We start from the raw sequence: 21,750 nt of genomic DNA on the forward strand, positions 1-21,750 counted from the left end.
TCTGTAAGAAAATATTTAAAAAAAAAGTGATAGTAATGAAATAATAAGTGATATGATATGCCACTATGAAACACTTTCCTAAAGAATTTGTAAGCTATGTTTAAAGCTGGATGATGAGAATGACCTATATGTAGAACAGAATAAAGTTGGGATAAAATATAGACCACAGTCACCATGTGGATGTTGTAGAGATGGCTTTACTCCAGGTATATTTATGCCTGTGGTGTGGGAACTTGACACATAATTAATTTATTTGGGACGATACTATGAAGTCCTAATTGATCAATTAATCAGACACAATTCTGTGTCCTGATTTCGTTGTACAGTAAACATTCTGGTGTCACGATCATAGATTATTGATTCATTTATTACGATAAACTTTTATAAATGTTTGTCACATTTGGTTCACCTAGATACTAATTATAACTATTGTCAAATTATTGATTCACCAATTAATTTACAATAAACTCTTAAAAATGTTTGTCACATTTGGTTCACCTAGATACTAATTATAACTATTGTCAAATTAGTAGTCCTCTGCTGGTGAAACCGTAGGGTACTATATAGTGTTTGTTCCCGTCTGTCTGTCTGTCCGGATTTGGTTTCCAGATGATAACTTGAAAACCCCCTTTATCTATCCACTATACAAACCCTTTCTCTCGCTTTCTCTCTTCAGGGGCCGCGGTGGCCGAGTGGTTAAGATGTACCGACATATTACCACATGCCCTCCACCTCTGGGTCGCGAGTTCGAATCCCATGTGGGGCAGTTGCCAGGTACTGACCGCTGGTCGGTGGTTTTTCTCCGGGTACTCCGGCTTTCCTCCACCAACAAACCTGGCACGTCCTTAAATGACCCTGGCTGTTAATAGGACGTTAAACTAATCAAACCAAATCTCTCTTCTTTCTCCTCTTCTTTAGAAAAAAAATAATACAGTATTTTCCTTTTAAAAAATAACTGATAATGTATGATGCCTCATCACTTAATCTCAAAATAACATATATATATAATGCATGTCAGGTTTATATTGTAAATTAGACTTGAGTATGAAAGAATCTACAAGTATGTATGAGTCGATCGCAAGATTATGAATATTTGAATGAAAGAAAGTAATTATGATGACGCACTTAAAATTTTTTTTTTTTTTTATAAATATGATGTCTAGTAATAGTAATGCTTGTGCTAGAGGCGAAACTGAAATTGAAGATGAATGGGCTATATGAATGATTATTAGTCACAAACCAGGGAGATAAAAATTGATAATGAAAGAATGAGATGAATGATGTGTAATATGTATTTCAAAAAGATTATGATACAATGTGTTGTTTCAAAAAATAAAAAAGAAACAAAAAAGAATTGAATTTGGGGTCAAAAGGTCAACTAAAAAGGTCACTGTTACTAAAATATATTGTTTCACAATTTTTATTTTCCGGATGATAACTTCATCTAATTTAGGGTGAGTGGCGGGATGGGGGAATTTATAACAATTTGTAATTAAATAAAGTGAACAAGATTTGATCACAGAGTTTGTGATGAAAGAATAGACTGTTGAACTCAAAATAATTTGTTCAGTATACAGCTGTAAACCAACTTATTTTTGCGGCAACCTTATTTCACATTTTCATGTCTCAACATTTTCACTGCGACTACTTGCTGGTTTAAAGATAAAACACACAGCTTGAACTTAGCAAGTAACGGTCATAATATATAGTTTATGTGATGAGCATGTATCATCAACATTACATTGACATAATATATTCCATGCTATAAAAATAGAAATTCATGAGTATAGATACTGCAAAAATGTAATTTAAACATTAAAGGCCCATTACCTTTCCGGAGCAAAATATAAAGGTTTCTTTAAAAAACATTAATAACATCAGAAAATGCGTACCGATGACCTAAAATAAGGTTACGACACCAAACATATGCAAGATTTCCTGCGTAATATATGAAAACAGTGGAGAGTCAATTCGCTGTTTTGCCGTCTGGCGCAGTGATAGTCAACTACCGCCCGGTATTTAGGCCGACGGCGGGAAACATAATACGACCCGCTTTATGAAAATAAACATTTTATTTATTTTAATCAAATCGTTCAGAAGGTGATGATAAATATAGTATTAACGGTAAGTTAATAATTTTTGCGGCTCTACAAAATTATCGATCTTGTTTTACATTCCCATTTTAAAAATTTAAAGCCGTTTCGGAACGGTAGTGGGCCTTTAAAGTTAAAACAGATAGTTACACAAAAATAGGTATTTAAAACATAGTTGTTTAGATAGCCCATTATTCATCATGTGTTAAGATCTAGAACATTCCATCATATTTGATCAATGTACATGTTCCATAAGTAAAACTATCGTAATTCTCGGCTTATCAATTATATAAGATGTAAAAAATCAAAATGAGACAGTATGCACAATAATACATTTTTGATTCCTAATGGTGAAGATTACATTGTACGAGTCTAACCTGTCAATAAAGACCACCTAAAGTGTCTTTACAGCCAAGCAATCTTTATACATAGGTCAAGTATTTTTAAGAAAGTGGTCTTGCAGGTGGTTGTTATACAGAGGTGTTTACAAAGTCAGTATTGTGACCACCCAGTATTAAACATCAACTTTCATTGCTGACCCAAAGTTGGTCTTAATAAACACTTAAAAAGGTTTCATTGCAATTGTATGTGTACATGTATTACTTTTTCAGAAATTTACCCCGAGCCATTGGTATTTCGTTGCCGTTGGTGACCGTTATCTATACCCTGGCCAATATTGCCTACTTTGCAGTACTTACACCTATGGAGATGTTGAAATCTGACGCTATAGCTGTGGTAAGTTTGGTTATGTATTAAACACATTTCACAATTATTTCCAAATATCTTTGGATTTCAGGTGATGACTAGGGTTAAGATCAGACATACTCCAACTATTTTCATTGGTGATATGTGGGTTATGTCAAGGTTGTATCAAAGTTCAAGTTCAATTTCCTTTAAAATGACAATTAATCATAATTATATATTGTTGTATCTGTCAATGTTAGTTACTCAGTCCTAGTCTTTTGGAACATTCATCACAAGCTGCAATCAATATTGTTATTGCAATTGAAAACATTCTTAGTCATATCAAATGGTCAAGTTTTCAGCAAACTGCATATTGATATCTACTGTATATATTTAATTAAAGTATATTTATGTGATTTATGTAGCAGTGTATGCATCTTAAAATGTCACCATATTAATTTCCTGAAAATAGAACTTAATTGAAAGGGCTTATTCTTCCCCCATCCCCCCAGAAATATCTTAAATTTTTGTTAACTATGCTGTTTTTCAATAATGAGAAGAGTCTATTTTGTATTCTGATCTTTATTAAGAGGCTGTTTTAGCTGGTCGGTCAATGATGATGAAATATATATATATTGAGAGGCTGTTTTAGATGGTCAGTCAATGAGGACAAATATATATTATATAAAGGATTGGGGGTGTTATCAATTAGTTACATTCTTCATTGCAGACATTTGCTGATCGAACTCTGGGAGTGATGGCTTGGACAATGCCTGTGTTTGTAGCTTGTTCAACCTTTGGAGGCCTTAATGGAGCTATCTTTACTTCAGCTAGGTAAAATATCAACCAAACATATCGGTAAATTTTCATAGACATTAGAGAGATTATCCATGACAGCCTACTTTTAGAAATTGGTAAGTCTATCTTGTGATGTCTCGCTGTGAAATATGGATGAGGGGATGTAGAGTTCTATATGCCGCTGTTCATGCAGTCCTGTTTCGTTCTGATTACATTTCATAGGAATGCAGGGACATTTCTTGATGTTATACTTTCATTGTGTTTGTGAGACAAGAATATCTTAGCTTTTCATAAACCAGGTAAATAGTTAATTTTATAATGTGTCCATACAGAGAAAACATTTTCCGTATGACTTCACCTTGGGAATTTAGAGTAAATAAGATATGTAATCTGGATAGACAGTGTGTTGATGGAGCAGATCAGACTGGGGTCAGTGACTACAGGTTTCCTTATGACTTTAATAAACCTATAGATTCTCTCTAATCTGATTATAGATCCATAAACAGTGGTAACAGCTGAGGTACTCACGAGGGGACATTTAACGATTACTCATGTGACAACATTCCTGTATATATATCCTAGAACCTAGCACAATTTTGAGTAATTTGTTTAATCAGATCAGTATTATAAATGTTTAAAGTAGAGTTAGATTGAAAATCTGTGAACAAATCAGCAAACTTTATCCGATGCTTTTATATAAGTATGTGGCATATGAATTGATTTTAAAATCTGGTGTGTGGCATATGAATTGATTTGAAAAATCTGGTGTGTGGCATATGAATTGATTTGAAAATTAATACAGCATATGGATTGAAAGTCTTATGCTAATCTGCAATCAGTACAAAGAAGTTAAGTATTCACATAAACATAAAATATGTGCATATAAAATTGTGACATAGCTATCGCATCATTAATTGATTGATCATCAGTCTTCTCCATCGCTTCGTCCGCTATGACAGAAGTTCCAAAATTATATTTGATGCATGGATTTGAATCTCAGATGATCATTTTTAAAGCAACACTTTGTGACTCTCATAGTTTGAATTTGACTGCACGTTTTATGAGCCCACCATCATCAGATTGTGGGCTATTCAAATCACTTTTTGTCTGTGGCCCGTCGTCCGTCCTCCCGTCCATCCGTTAACAATTCTTGTTATCGCTCTTTCTCAGAAAGTACTGAAGGTATCATTCTCAAATTTCATATGTAGGTTAATTCCCCTAGGGCCCTAGTTGTGCATATTGCATTTTTGGACCAATCGGTCAACAAGATGGCCACCAGGCAGCCATCTTGGATTTTGATAGTTAAAGTTTGTTATCGCTATTTCTCAGAAAGCACTGAAGGGATCTTTCTCATATTTCATATGAAGGTTCCCCTATGGCCCTAGTTGTGCATATTGCATTTTGGTACCGATCAGTGAACAAGATGGCCTACCAGATGCAATCTTGGATTTCAGCGTTGAAGTTTGTTACCCCTATTTCTTAGAAAGTACTGAAGCGGTCTGTCTCAAATTTTATATGTATAGTATGTTTGAAAAATTTGAAAAGCAGGGAAAAGATCCCTCTTTCCATTGTCAGACATAGATCATTCTTTGGTGGACGCCAAGATCCCTCTGGGATTTCTTGTATTTCAATGTGCTAAAATAAGCACATTGTATTGTCAGCAGTTCCTGGTGTAGGCTGATGATGAACTGCTGTATATATATCTGACAGTAGCTTGAGGGTTGTGTGAAAATTACCAAGATGACTAGATTTGTTGGATATTATCAGATTTTACATATGATCTGTACCTTTACATATTAGTCACTGGCTACATTGCCTCTATTCTAGCTTTATTGTAGAGTCTGTGTTTTCTCATTCTGTGTTATTAATCATGGTTCCAGGTTGTTTTTTGTTGGTGCTCGACAAGGTCATTTGCCTGGTTTCTTAGCGACAATTAACTACAAATTCTACACACCTCTTCCTGCGCTAGTTTTTGGAGTATGTATGAAAAATAGAAATGTAATAAACATATTAAGATATTAATGCTGTCACTGTGTTCTTCAGATTTAATAAGATGGCAGAACAGGTTTGAATAAAGAGAACAGTTAATGCATTAAATACTCCATGGTGTTTTAGGTCCTTAGCTTGACCCATGCACATGTACTGCTTCCAATAAAGTTACTGTAGAGTTGCTTTCTGATCAATGTTAAAGCGTTTTTACATTAATCCATAAATGCATTTTAATTTCATGTTAAATTAAAATTATATGGTTATGAAAAAAATATGAAAGCAATATTTTGTGGATTAAGTTTGTTATGTATGTGTGTACTTTCTACGTGTATACCTAAACAGAATGTAGACGGTACAAAATTCTGTTTCTATTTTGTAGTGTATCATGTCGCTCATTATGCTGTGTTGGAATGACATTTACGCATTAATAAACTACGCCAGTTTTGTGGAGTCATCCTTTATTGGAATCAGTATAGCAGGCATGTTGTACATGCGGTATAAACACCCAGACTGGGAGCGGCCCATCAAGGTATGGCTAATACAGTGTAACACTAGTGTGTGTGAGAAGGAAAAAATAATTCAAAATGTTGCAAAAATAAATTTCCATATCAATACAGCTGCTAGCATCAATTTTTTTTAATGAGTTCATCAAAACATCAAGGTAGATTTAAGTTGCAATATAAGACAACGTAGCAGCACAAATAAATAGCTGAAATAATTATAATTATTATACATATAATATATATTCAAATATATACTAGTTGAGGAAACACCTCCCCTGGGGCCCTCTTCCTAGTTTTAGATTTTATGTTCTATTAAATGTTCCTCTTTGAAAATTTTCCTCTTCCCATGGTGTTTATTGGAATACATTTATCATTCTACTACAGAGTTTAGAAAGTGATGTATAGCTTGCCAATACAAACCCTTCAAATTCACAACAAAACACTAAGTCATTTCTGTAAGATTTCCAGCTTTACATTGTGACTAACTGAATCCAAATCTTTAAAAGCTTCCCTTTGTTGATAAAAATGTGTATAAAAAAATAATTAAATAAACTGTCGTCACACATGTTGCTTTGTAATTGTTGCAGAATGCAAAATACATACCAACTCTGTAAACGCTACAATGGTGTATAATGTTTCTGGAGCCTAAATCAAGATACAATTACAGTATCATTTTCAGTCTGAATAATTAAAAAGAAATTTCATCTGTTTTTTCTTTGAATGATACATTACAGTATCCAATTTCGTCATTTGTAAATCTTGTACATTTACAGTAGGTACAATAGTTATTAGAAAATTCTGTACAATAACAGTGTAAAATTCTGTACAATAACTCTGTACAATAACGATGTAAAATTCTGTACAATAACAGTGTAAAATTCTGTGCAATAACAGTGTAAAATTTTGTACAATAACTCTGTACAATAACAATGTAAAATTCTGTACAATAACAGTGTAAAATTCTGTGCAATAACAGTGTAAAATTCTGTACAATAACTCTGTACAATAACAGTGTAAAATTCTGTGTAAAATTCTGTACAATAACAGTGTAAAATTCTGTACAATAAAGTGTTGTAAAAATTTATTTCTATTTAGTCCTTGTTAGAATCATTTGTACAAAAGTTTTACAGTACATACATGTATTTTTATTCATTACTTTGTCCTTGTTGAATCATTTATCAAAATTGTGTTTATCGTATGTAGTAACATACATGTATTACGTATGTACTATACATTGGTTGTTGTTTACGTATAGTATGTACTATACATTGGTTGTTGTATTACGTATGTACTATACATTGGTATATTGTTGTTGTATTACGTATGTACTATACATTGGTTGTTGTATTACGTATGTACTATACATTGGTTGTTGTATTACGTATGCACTATACATTGGTTGTTGTATTACGTATGTACTATACATTGGTTGTTGTATTACGTATGTACTATACATTGTTTGTATTACGTATGTACTATACATTGGTTGTTGTATTACGTATGTACTATACATTGGTTGTTGTATTACGTATGTACTATACATTGGTTGTTGTATTACGTATGTACTATACATTGGTTGTTGTATTACGTATGTACTATACATTGGTTGTTGTATTACGTATGTACTATACATTGGTTGTTGTATTACGTATGTACTATACATTGGTTGTTGTATTACGTATGTACTATACATTGGTTGTTGTATTACGTATGTACTATACATTGGTTGTTGTTTATGTATATACATGGTGTTGGTTGTTGTACGTTTACATTGGTTGTTGTATTACGTATGTACTATACATTGGTTGTTGTATTACGTATGTACTATACATGGTTGTTGTATTGTTGTATTACGTACTATACATTGGTTGTTGTACGTTATGTACTATACATTGTTGTTGTTTACGTATGTACTATACATTTTGTTGTATACGTATGTACTATACATTGGTTGTTGTATTACGTATGTACTATACATTGGTTGTTGTTTGTATTAATATGGTGTTGTATTACGTATGTACTATACATTGGTTGTTGTATTACGTATGTACTATACTATATTGGTTGTTGTATTACGTATGTACTATACATTGGTTGTTGTATTACGTATGTACTATACATTGGTTGTTGTATTACGTATGTACTATACATTGGTTGTTGTATTACGTATGTACTATACATTGGTTGTTGTATTACTATGTACTATACATTGGTTGTTGTATTACGTATGTACTATACATTGGTTGTTGTATTACGTATGTACTATACATTGGTTGTTGTATTACGTATGTACATATACATTGGTTGTTGTATTACGTATGTAATACATTGTTGTTGTTTGTATGTACTATACATTTTGGTATGTTATTACGTTGTATGTAGTACTATACATTGTGTTGTTGTATTACTATGTACTATTACTGTCTTGTACTATACATTGGTTGTTGTATTACGTATGTACTATACATTGGTTGGTTGTTGTATTACGTATGTACTATACATTGGTTGTTGTATTACGTATGTACTATACATTGGTTGTTGTATTACGTATGTACTATACATTGGTTGTTGTATTACGTATGTACTATACATTGGTTGTTGTATTACGTATGTACTATACATTGGTTGTTGTATTACGTATGTACTATACATTGGTTGTTGTATTACGTATGTACTATACATTGGTTGTTGTATTACGTATGTACTATACATGTATTACTATACATTGGTTGTTGTATTACGTATGTACTATACATTGGTTGTTGTATTACGTATGTACTATACATTGGTTGTTGTATTACGTATGTACTATACATTGGTTGTTGTATTACTATACATTGGTTGTTGTATTACGTATGTACTATACATTGGTTGTTGTATTACGTATGTACTATACATTGGTTGTTGTATTACGTATGTACTATACATTGGTTGTTGTATTACGTATGTACTATACATTGGTTGTTGTATTACGTATGTACTATACATTGGTTGTTGTATTACGTATGTACTATACATTGGTTGTTGTATTACGTATGTACTATACATTGGTTGTTGTATTACTATACATTGGTTGTTGTATTACGTATGTACTATACATTGGTTGTTGTATTACGTATGTACTATACATTGGTTGTTGTATTACGTATGTACTATACATGGTTGTTGTATTACGTATGTTACATTGGTTGTTGTATACGTATGTACTATACATTGGTTGTTGTATTACGTATGTACTATACATTGGTTGTTGTATATGCACTATACATTGGTTGTTGTATTACGTATGTACTATACATTGGTTGTTGTATTACGTATGTACTATACATTGGTTGTATATATACATTGGTTGTTGTATTACGTATGTACTATATGTACTATACATTGGTTGTTGTTATATGTATATACATTGGTTGTTGTATTACGTATGTACTATACATTGGTTGTTGTATTACGTATGTACTTACATTGGTTGTTGTATTGTTGTACTATACATTGGTTGTATTACGTATGTACTACTACATGTAACATTGGTCTTGGTTGTATTACTAGTCATACATGGTTTGTTTAATTGTTTTTTGTACTAACTTACATTGTTGTTGTTGTATTACGTATGTACTATACATTGGTTGTTGTATTACGTATGTATCATAATATACATTGGTTGTTGTATTACTATACATTGGTTGTTGTATTACGTATGTACTATACATTGGTCGTTGTATTACGTATATACTATACATTGGTTGTTAGTAGAATTAGACACCAGCTGCTATTATATAAGCTAGCTGATGTTGCCAGTGATTTCTCTTTATATAACTGGGGTTGGTAAACGACCCCATTCCAAATGCCAAACCTCCCTATTTTTATCCCAATTACAATGAAAATTCCCAAATAAAAAAAAGAAAAACACTGAAAAACAAATAAAACCTGGAAATCTCTCCCCTCTAAAAATAAACTACTCTGAAACTGCTGTGATGGTTGTCACCTTTTGATAAATTGAAACAGTTTACTGTTTTACAATATCTAATCACCTATGATACCATGTTCGGTTCGGTTTTTCCCCAAAACTGCTCTTTTTGCGATTAAAAATTCCCATCTTGTTACAAAAATTTTTCTCCCATATACCCTGAAAAATAAGTGGTTGCTTCACTAAGACCTAGCCAGTTTGTCCAGTTAAAAAAAATCCCAGCTTTTGATTTGGGCCGTTGAGCTTATGTCATGACATGTCGTCCGTCCGTTCGTCCATCAACATTTCCTTTAAATCGCTACTTGTCATAGAATTCTGCATAGATTGTAACCAAATTTGGCCACAAACATCCTTGGGGGAAAGGGAAACAGAACTTGTATAAAGTTTGGCTCTGACCCCCCAGAGGCAGGAGGGGCAGGGCCAAATAGGGGAAATAGAGGTAAATCCTATAAATCTCTACTTGTCCTAGAGTTCTGCATGGATTGTAACCAAATTTGGCCACAAACATCCATGAGGGAAGGGAAACAGAACTTGTATAAATTTTGGCTCTGACCCCCCGGGGGCAGGAGGGGCGGGTCCCAATAGGGGAAATAGAGTTAAATCCTATAAATCGCTACTTGTCCTAGAGTTCTGCATGGATTGTAACCAAATTTGGCCCACAAATAACCATGGGGGAAGGGGAACAGAACTTGTATAAATTTTCGCTCTGACCCCCGGGGGGCAGGAGGGGCGGGGCCCAATAGGGGAATTAGAGGTAAATATTTGAATTCCTTCAGAAAAGAAACAATGAACCTGTATTTAGAACATTACTTGGCATTACAAACCAGGTGAGCGATACAGGCCCTCTGGGCATCTTGTTAGTTTAACATCCTATTAACAGCCAAGGTCATGTAAGGACACGCCAGGTTTGTTTGGTGAAGGAAAGCCGGAGTACCCAAAGAAAAACCACTGACTAGCAATCAGTACCTGGCAACTGCCCCACTTGGGACCGAGAGGTGGGAGCTTTTAGCAATATGTGGAAACATTTTAACCAACGGACCCAGCTTTTGAACACATTTAAAATATATATCAAGATACATGTACATGTGTATAGATAGTACTGGTAGGATGAGATATTAAAAATCTATTTATGTTTTCTGTTTAAGGTACATATATTCTTCCCCTGTTTCTTCATGGTGATCTGCCTGTTCCTGTTTATCATGCCCCTGACGGCCAGTCCTATGGAATGTTTTATGGGTCTATTAATGGTCGCTACAGGAATCCCTGTCTACATCCTAGGAGTCATGTGGGAAAAGAAACCAGAGGCCTTTAAAGTTCTAACTGGTACGTATATAGCCAAGACGAGAATGATTTATACTGAATATAGACCTGCAAATGAATTAATTGTTATAGATCAATTTGTGTATAGATATAGTTTGTTAGTATGAGACTATTGTTGATTTTATACACAGTAATTTGAATTCCTATCTTTATTGCTTTGTATTTGAAATCCTATAATTTCTGACATTTCTCTCCATCAGTAAGTCCTTTTTACTACTACAGAGGATTTCACATAATCGAATTACGGTTATTTGAATATTTTGGTTATTTGCATAAAATCCTGTGGTCCCGATTTTTTCCTTCTTTATCATTGTTTTTCAACTCGATGTATTTGAATAGACTTTTACATGACCTCTGGTTATTTGAATAAGATATTTGGGAAATTCTTAAAATAAAATCGAATATTTTTCAATTTTGCTATAAATTTTTAGCGAAATTTGCCAATATAAGTTTCAAGATACTTCGCTTTTACTAGAAATCATCATGGTGACAGATTAACGTTATCGTATGGCTTGTTATTTTATGCATGAATCTGATAAGTTTGGTATTTGACGCTGTTACGATTTACATCAGCAGCGGTTGATCATTACTTTAGTATAATCACTGACTCAAACATCTAATTAAAACATTTGCTTTTTCAAATATGTTTATTTATTAACGTAACGTACCTTAGTTCGCGATCGGTTGGAGAAACCATGCTTCCTTACAACAATCACCATTCTCGTAGTCTCATTCAACCAGAGTCTTGTTGACTACGACAGACATGTGCGTATCAAGCGTCTCGTTGAACGAGACGTAAAAGCATGCAAAGTCGGCGTGCAATGACTACCACAAGTTTCGTATAGTATGTAGGATACAAAAAATACTTGCTACGTTGTTTCATTGCTACTTGAATATGCATTAATTTCTGAAATGTTATCAAGCTATTCGCCGTATCGATCAACAATACAGGAAGAATTCTCAAAACACATTTAGGTCCAGTGAACGTATGGCTTCATCACCTGCCGCCATTTTCAAATTCAGACACGTGTAAAAACAACACTACTAGATCTAGTTGATTGGCACTTTGAAGTTTAATCACGATCGTAAGATCATTTTGCCAAGCAAATGTACGTAAATTTATTTATTATTTATGTTCAGAATTGCAGACACAAATTCAATCCTGTTTAGTTATTGCATTTGACATCGATCGTTTAGCTGTTTCTCAAAGATTCACATGTCGATCTAACGTAAACAAGAATCTAATATTGGAATATTTTTTGTTATTAAACAATTAAAATCGATTTACAACTTCGAAAATAATTACTTGTTGTTCGTTTTAAGTGTAAATAATTTACGTATTTATCAAGTAAACGAAGCGATATCTATTTGCCTGTTCACGTATACATATGTGTGGGGTCAAACGAAGGTGCAAAATGTCATCTCCGCCTATTCGAATACTCCAGTTATTTGCATATTCAAATAACCAGAATCCTCTGTAAGTAGTCAGTGTATAGCATAAATTTATATCTTCTTCTCTGTTTCTGACTAAAACTACTGTTTTTCCTGTATTGCATCTTGCGTCGCCTACAAGAATTGATCACGACGATCTTTATTTTCTTCCTCAAAGAAAAAGTTTTCATTGCTCGTGATTACAACTGGTTGGAGACAGTAATTTACAAAATTGTCCTGTCAAATTGTAAGCAATGGAATCAGTTGGGAATGAAGTCAAATTAGACTTATGTTTAGATAATATTGAAAAAGATTGTATTCATTAGCTTATGACTTGTTATTTATTTTTCATTTCAGAAAAATTCACCAAGTTAACACAAAAGATGTTCTTGAGTGTCAGGGAAGAACTGAAAGAAGACTAACCCTGTGATAATAGATTGTAGGGATCGCCTACATCAACATACACAGCTGTAAAATGGAATTGCACTGTTTAATACTCCTATTTGTATCACTTCACCAGCTAAGGACAAAGGTCATTCATAATTTATGGTATTTCTGTCACAATGGGTTTATAGCTGTAGTTTGGAGTTTGTTAGATTTCATTTCGTGTGTTTATTTGGAGCTACATTCTGTGATCAAATTCCAAATCTGATACATGTTAATTTCTACAACTTGTTACCAAATGTTATTTTTAGGTCACCTGAGACGAAGTCTCAAGTGACCTGTTCTAATTGGCTTTTGTCCGTCGTCGTCCGTCGTATGTCCATAAACAATTTACATTTTCGACTTCTTCTCAAAAACCACGGAAGCAAATTCAATGAAATTTTGCACAAACCTTCTAAGGCATAAGGCCAATCAAAATTGTGAATTATATGGTCCCCACCCCACTGGGGGCTGTGGGAGGGGCCAAAAGGGGTAAAAATGACTATAATTTCTAAAAACTTCTTCTCCACTTACAAATGTGATGGAATAAAATACTCTTCACAGATAGAAAGGTCTAAAGGTCCTTTACAAAAATTGTGAATTATATGACCCTGGGGTCTCAGGTTTCCCCTTGGGGAGGGGGTTAAGTTTACTATAGTTTATAAAGGGAAAACACATTTTTGAGCATTATTTGGTCATTTGTAAAAGGAAATGAGTCAAATGTTATTAATGCTATTAACAAATTTCCATGACTGACTCCCAGGGTCCTCAGGGATAGGGCCAAAAGGGGTAAAATAGGCTAAAACTTCAAAAATCTTCTGGCCCTGGGATCTCAGATTTTCCCTTGGGGAGGGGGTCAAATTTACTTTAATAGTTTATATAACAAAAACACATTTATGAACATTATTTGCTTAGTTAGGGCCCCGCATCTCGATGATTCCCCATCCATCCTAGATCTGCTTGGTAATTTTTCAGGCTGAAATTAAATTAAAAAATCGGCCATCTTGGATTTTAACATTTAAAAAAATCACAATGTTGTTGCTCTTAACTGATAAACATTTTGTTATAACATTATGATGCAAAGTTGTTCAGAATTAAACAAGGAGTTGACTGTCCAAAGGTAAGGTCATGGGCCAAGGTTACTAAGTCAAAGGTCAAGGTCAAATTTAAAAAAATTATTTTCTCATGAACATTTTGCTACAACATTTATAATGAAGCAGAGTTGTTCAGAATTAAACAAGAAGTCAACTCACCAAAGTTTTGACTGCTTAATGCACTTTTATATGATTAAAATATTTGAGCAAGACCTTTATTCCCTTCCTTTCACATTTGTTATGTGTTTCTTCAGCAAACTATGAGGTTTACCTTGTTTAAAAGGGGTATTTGAGTTAATTGTATGCTCTTAATGTAATGTTAGCTTGGAATCAGGATTCAAGTTAAATACTTGGAAGACTTTTTCCAAAGAATTATAATAATGTACCATCATCGGTTTCCCAATTAATGTTGACATTAATTATTTATTAGCAACATATAGCTAACACGGAAGAATTCGTTGTCAAAATACTACTTTTCTACTTAAGCACGTCAGACACATAGCGGGGCCCTTTCTGACGTGTCAGTGTTCTAGTTTTAATAGGAAATGAGTCAAACTGGGTTAGAACTGTTAGCCTGAAATAGCATTTTAACACCATATCCATTATTGGTCCTGGCTGACCCCCAGGGACCAGAGGGGAGGGACCAAAATGGGTCAAAATGGCTAAAATTTCAAAAATCTTCTTCTGAATTCACAGATTTGATGGAACCAAATTATCTCCATAGATTAAAAAGTGAAATTTATAAAATCACTGACACTGACTGACTTCTAGTTTTGTTGTTTAACGTTAGCAAAGCAAATTGGAATTTTAAGCATAAGGTTTGGAAACGTAATACTCTTACTATCAAAATGAAAAACTAAAAATAAAAATTCTGATACAAAAGATCAATTTTAAAGTTGATTATAATTCGTAAATAATTTTTATAGATTGAACTAACTTTGCAATGCTCTTTCTGTAGCAGCACTCAGGTGACCGTCAAGGCCTCCTGGGCCTCTTGTTATTTTATTTTCAAGTAAACATAAAGTTATTGCAAAATTATTCTTAATTGATAAATAGATTTAGGTTTTTAAGTTTTTAGCCCACCATCATCAGATGGTGGGCTATTCAAATCGCCCTGCGTCCGTGGTCCGTCGTCCGTCCGCAAACAATGCTTGTTATCACTATTTCTTAAAAACTGCTGCAGGGATTTTGTTCAAACTTCACATGGAGGTTACCCTTGGTCCCTAGTTGTGCCATACAGATTTTGATGCTGATCGGGGAAAAAAATGGCCGCAAGGCAGCCATCTTTGATTTTGGCAGTTGAAGTTTGTTATCGATATTTCTCGAGAACTGCTGCAGGGATTTTGTTCAAACTTCACATGGAGGTTACCCTTGGTCCCTAGTTGTGCCATACAGATTTTGATGCTGATCGGGGAAAAAAATGGCCGCCATGCAGCCATCTTTGATTTTGGCAGTTGAAGTTTGTTATCGATATTTCTCGAGAACTACTGAAGGAATTTTGTTCAAACTTCACATGAAGGTTACCCTTGGTCCTTAGTTGTGCCATACAGATTTTGAGGCTGATCGGAAAAAACAAGATGGCCGCCAGGCAGCCATCTTTGATTTTGGCAGTTGAAGTTTGTTATCAATATTTCTTGAGAACTACTGAAGGAATTTTGTTCAAACTTCACATGGAGGTTACCCTTGGTCCCTTTTTGTGCCATACCGATTTTGAGGCTGATAGGAAAAACAAGATGGCCGCCAGGCGGCCATCTTGGATTTTGATTGTTAAAGTTTGATATCCCTATTTCTCAAAAAGTGCTGAAGGGATCTTTCTCAAATTTAATATGTAGGTTCCCCTAGGGCCCTAGTTGTGCATATTGCATTTTTGGACCAATCGGTCAACAAGATGGCCACCAGGCAGCCATCTTGGATTTTGTTATTCAAAGTTTGTTATCGCAATTTCTCAGAAAGTACTGAAGGGATCTTTCTCAAAATTCATATGTAGATTCCCCTAGGGCCCTTGTTGTGCATATTGTGATTTGGGACCAATCGGTCAACAAAATTGCTGCCAGGCAGCCATCTTGGATTTTTATATTCAAAGTTTGTTATCGCTATTTCTCAGAAAGCATTGAATGGATCTTTCTCAAATTTCACATGTAGGTTCCCCTAGGGCCCTAGTTGTGCATATTGTGATTTGGGACCGATTGATCAACAAGATGGCCGCCAAGGAGTCATCTTGGATTTTGATAGTTGAAGTTTGTTACCGCTATTTCTCAAAAGGTACTGAAGTGATCTGTCTCAAATTTTATATGTAGTATGTTTGAAAAAGTTTAAAAAGTAGAGAAAAGATTCATCTTTCCTTTGTCAGATATAGATCATTCTTTGGTGGGCGCCAAGATCCCTCTGGGATCTCTTGTATATTATGGTTTTGAATGACCAAATGATACTTCTATTCTTGAGGATGACATTGTTTCTGGTGTGAAAAACACCACAATAAGTGGATAAACAGTATCTCATGTCATTTCCAATCTTTATAGTCAACAACTACCTAACTGTTAATGTCAGATCACTTAATAAATGCTTGAAATGTTTTATATGCAAATTTCCATAATGCTTTAAAAAACATTTATGTCAAAGTCATTGTTAGATGTTATAATTTGTTTGCATTTGTATGTATTTTAATTCATTCAAGACTTGTGCAGATGGTAAATTGTTTTTAGGTATTGTAATCTTTTTTTAAATTAATGAAAATTTCTTTTCTCATCTATTCAAGAAAAAATCATAACTATTTAAAAGTGGTTCAATACTTCAAATAGTTCTAATTCATTCATTCACTTCTTTTCTTCATTTGTCTATAATTTCACTACATTGATTATGTTATGCATATGCATATTTAAAAGATTTTAATTTTTGAGATTTTGCAATATGACTCGTAATTGTTGCAATTTTGATTGTGATATCTAATATGTTTGGAATTATATGTCGATATTTATTTTTGTGTTACTACATGATTTCTTCAGTAGCATAAGAAAGTACATTGTAATCACTGCCCAAAACTGCCTTTATTTTATTTTTTTTTTTAATTTTTTTTTATCATTTATATGAAATTCGTTATTGATCTATTTTGTGACTGCATTAGATGTATTGTCATTAAATGTTGGGTCTTTGCTAAAAGAATAAAAGGAATGTATTGAGATTGATATTTCCTTCTATTATAAAAACTTTTATCTGATCTATTTTTCATGCTAGGTGCCTATTATGTTTGCAGTTGCTAGAGTTATTTTAAGTAATGGTCACAGTTTCAATAAACCCAATTATAATATAAATCTTTTGTCACCGTTGTTAATTGTAACCAGATGTTCTATACCTTTGGTTTGTTAGATGTTATCAGTTCATCACAACATTGCATCGTGTACTGCTCCACTTGATGTATGATTTATATAGAATTACATTGTTTTTGTATTTTGTGGATAATATTGCTATTTTAGTTTATGTGGATAGAACAACTTTTTATATCATATGGTTCTGTTTTATAAACATAAAAAAACAGGAGTGTTTTAGCCTTAATAATGCAGTAATTCTTTTCAGAATTTTCAGTTTATACAAGGTAGTCATAATTTGCTGAAGGATTTTGGCAGAAAATTTAGAACAATTTTTCTATCGTTATATTAAATATATATGTATCATAATTTTCTTTCTTTTTTCTTGTCATTTTTACCATAGTGATAGTCTTATTTTTATTCATGAATCTCTGTTAAAGAAAAAACTACTATATAATTATGATCATGTTAGCTGAGTGCTTATAGGGTAAAGGGAAATAACTGGCAGTTGTTTGTGCCCAAATTTTAGCAATGTTTTTTTCAACATTTTTTCTTGCACTGATTACACCAATAAAATGACATTATTAGCTGTGAAATAAAATACTGGTTTACAAAAGTTTGCATAATTATATATAATGACTGTGGTATAATTGTTGATGAACTACATATGTGTTTAAAACAGAATTGATTTATAATGTTCATTCTTACGAAATTCCTGATAACAGCTTGAGTTAAATATATATGATCATTACAGCTTGTATATTATATATGAATATAATACAAGTATTAATGTTTAATGTTATCTTTTTTATTTATTTGTTCATATAGCTGATGACTTGGACTAACTTAAGATATTTTTGGTCCAGATCATATTCATATGTAATTGGATCTCATTTATTGGACCTATTTATTGTTCATCTTGATCAGTATTAAATCTGAAGAATGTTTTAATACCACAATTTGTTTTAATGTGACAAATTATTTTCTTCCATAATTTTAAGATCTTTATTCAAACTTTAGTTCATGTGGTTACTCATTTGAAAATGCATTTAAACAAACATTTCTCATATTTTATACCTTTGAAAAATTCAATTTCATGATCAAACTTCAGTGGCAATATACTTTTAAATATCACTGCCTCATTTTTTACCTGTACATGTTTAGATATTCCATATTTAAGAATCTAATGAAGATAAGTATTCATATTCAAAGCAATAATATGGGCTGATGAATTTACTCTATAATAGAGTTTTTCCACTGCCTTACTATCAAATTTCATTGTTTTTTCACAGCTAAGAATCTCCGAATACCAGATATCACATTTTACAATATAATGCATTTGACTGAATTTCTCACTTTGCCCTGCTAAACCAGAGAGCTTAGAGTCTTATTATCCAAATCCACTTAATCCGTTATTTGAAATATTACCTTGATACCTTTTGATATTGATATTTCCCATAGTCTAGATATTAATTTACTCAATCAATATTAAAGTCAAGATGACTAAGAAACTTGTAGCTAAAACACAACTGATGTCAATGTAATCCCCGAAGTGTTGAACATTTACTCATTTGTTACTGATGTTTAAGTGTTGTTTAAATGTTATAAGTTACGTAAAAACCAAATCTGTTCTTCCCGACCACGCCTCTTGCCAGCAGAAGACATTGCTTTATGTACCTATACTTAACATCTATTAGAGAGTGAACAATGGCACCTTCTCGACTGAGACACATCATCATTGTATTTGTTGTTAATTAGCCAAATGCTCCGTCAATGTACGAGTAAGACAAAGTTATCTACGCTTGTAAGCCATTGCATTGCCTTCTTTCAAGTACACGTGGTATTTTAAATTGTTTATAGAAATGATGATAAATGTCCCGGCCATGAAATGGGGGAAGGTATATATGGTGCTACCCATGTCCGTCCTGTTCCATCCCATCCAGATTTATATGAAGGTATCATTGTCAATTTCTACATTCCATGTGTGATTTATTAGTTAATACATCATGAATTAGTTTGGGAATAATGCATCAGCTTACAAGAGTAGGTAACTATGCATTATGATGAAATAAAACTTATTTTAATGTGTTGGCACTAAATTTGCTAAGGATTACATTGATTCTACAATACATACCATCGTATACCATGTTTTTCAGACAATACTCATGTATGGAGTGGTACACACTCATTTGGTTATGCCTCAAAACCTGTACCATTGTATCCTTTATGGTCATATGGATGTATATAACAGTTTCTGTATGTTAATGTACTGTGTTTTAATTATATTAGGAAGACATCAGACCTCCAAGGTACATTCCAAATGATCAAATATATTTTACTACACCAAAGTGTTTAAAAGCTGATCAAATAACATTGTACAATGAATACTGTTGATATGCTAATTAATGTAATAATATACTGTTTGTGCATTTTATTGGGTCTGTCCTAACAAGTGATATTCAAATGTTCTTGCACCAAATGTTTGTCACTTTCATTTAAGATCTTAGTTTTGTTGAGTGTGATATTAGAAATCCAGTTACTCTTATATATAACCCTATATTGTAGGCTAATTATCTTTAAAATTATTTACAAAACTGTTAGTTGTGATAAAAGTTATACAACTAAGGGAATATATTAAATGGTTTTCCTCTGTTACGGATGCCTAGACAAATTGCAGGCATGTGTTTATCTAGGGTTATACTGCTTGTTATCTTATTTATTATTGTACATTATAAGGATACATGTTATAGGAATTTATGTATTTATTTTTAAATTCCAAACTCTGAGATACAGTTATTGGTGTTTTATAATTAATTACTAGTTTTACATGCAAGTTTTGCACATTAGAAACATTTCCTATTCACATCTACATTTACATGTACAATATCATATTCTAAAATATTAATGTCAACAATTGCTCAATTAATTATCATCAAACATGCACTGTATTTGAAACATTTCACTAAAGGCTTGATCTTTATTTTGATTTGAGTATATAGTAGTTTGACAGCAGTTGGCAACGAACATAGTGCGCCATTTAAGGATTGAACATCTTTCAGTTGGCATTCATAGCATTCATATGGGCTATGAATGTCAACTGAAAGACGTTCAATGCTCAATATTTACCTTTGGTTACAATTTTATGATGAATTCCCAAGAGAATTTGCATCTCAAATGAATATATCTTATATTATTGTCAAGGATGGAACAGCCATTTGAACAGCCATTTTCCATGATCACTGGCATGGAAATTGTGACTTGGCAATGATAATGACGTCATAATGTAAATATAAATGAATATGTTCGCTGTCAATTAAGTTCATACAGCCGTTACACAGTCAAAATGAAGACCAATCCTAATATTTACATCTCTGTCTAATGTATACGCAATGAGACTTAACAAAGCCAAAGAAGAGAAAGATATAAATACATAGGTATAATTTGACGACGTTATATCATATTAGACACCATTTACTCCTTATTTGTATATTAAAGAGTTATCTGTTCTTGCTAAAAAGGTAGAGATTGTAACCTTATATATATTCATCATATATTTTATAAAAAAAAACTCTAATTTTCTATCATTACTGTATCTAAAGGCACAACTATCAATACCTACTCTTAAGAGCGGATAACTCTATAATGTAGGGTCAATAACAGGTAGACAGTAGGAATCATACAGATAACCTGGATGGCATGTATACTTATTCTAGTTCTACTAACAAAGTGGTTTGGTACTGTTTATGTATGCAAATAAGGAAAACATCCTTAAAGAAAAGAACAGGAAATTACTGTGTATTCTGTTCAATTTTACTGCAGCACAATTTATCTCTTTTAAATTTTTAAGGGAATTTGTTCATCAAAATTCTAATTTTGTTTCATCTTCAAATAATGCACCTTAAATTTTCAATTAACATAGTATGTAAATGTGTGATAGAACAATGAAAGTAATGAACTAAGAAAGAGTGAAACTGTTTCAATAAAGAAAATAACCTAATAAATTGTCTTTGCTTTCTGTTTTATATTTCCTTTAGCACAGGATTTTACTACAGATGGAAGAGTAAATCAAGATGACATTCAGCAGGGTCCTAATGATGCATTTCTGCTACAATTCTGTTTGTCTCGTCTATGTCAGATCCAAAC

At 32.9% G+C, this 21,750-nt stretch overlaps 1 protein-coding gene across 1 annotated transcript in view; it reads left to right on the plus strand.

Annotated features, from left to right (window-relative positions):
• The window catches only part of LOC138315579 (Y+L amino acid transporter 2-like), a 33,709-nt gene extending 12,101 nt beyond the window's left edge, over positions 1-21,608 (plus strand). The window contains exons 5-10 of the mRNA XM_069256699.1: positions 2,705-2,828; positions 3,508-3,611; positions 5,456-5,552; positions 5,944-6,093; positions 11,183-11,360; positions 13,146-21,608. Coding sequence (XP_069112800.1) covers positions 2,705-2,828; positions 3,508-3,611; positions 5,456-5,552; positions 5,944-6,093; positions 11,183-11,360; positions 13,146-13,210 — 718 coding nt within the window. The 3' untranslated portion in view covers positions 13,211-21,608. The remainder of the gene's footprint in view (positions 1-2,704; positions 2,829-3,507; positions 3,612-5,455; positions 5,553-5,943; positions 6,094-11,182; positions 11,361-13,145) is intronic.
• Positions 21,609-21,750: the final 142 nt, after the last annotated feature.

The sequence above is a fragment of the Argopecten irradians genome, chromosome 2, assembly GCF_041381155.1.
Source record: "Argopecten irradians isolate NY chromosome 2, Ai_NY, whole genome shotgun sequence".
NCBI classification, from domain to species: domain Eukaryota; kingdom Metazoa; phylum Mollusca; class Bivalvia; order Pectinida; family Pectinidae; genus Argopecten; species Argopecten irradians.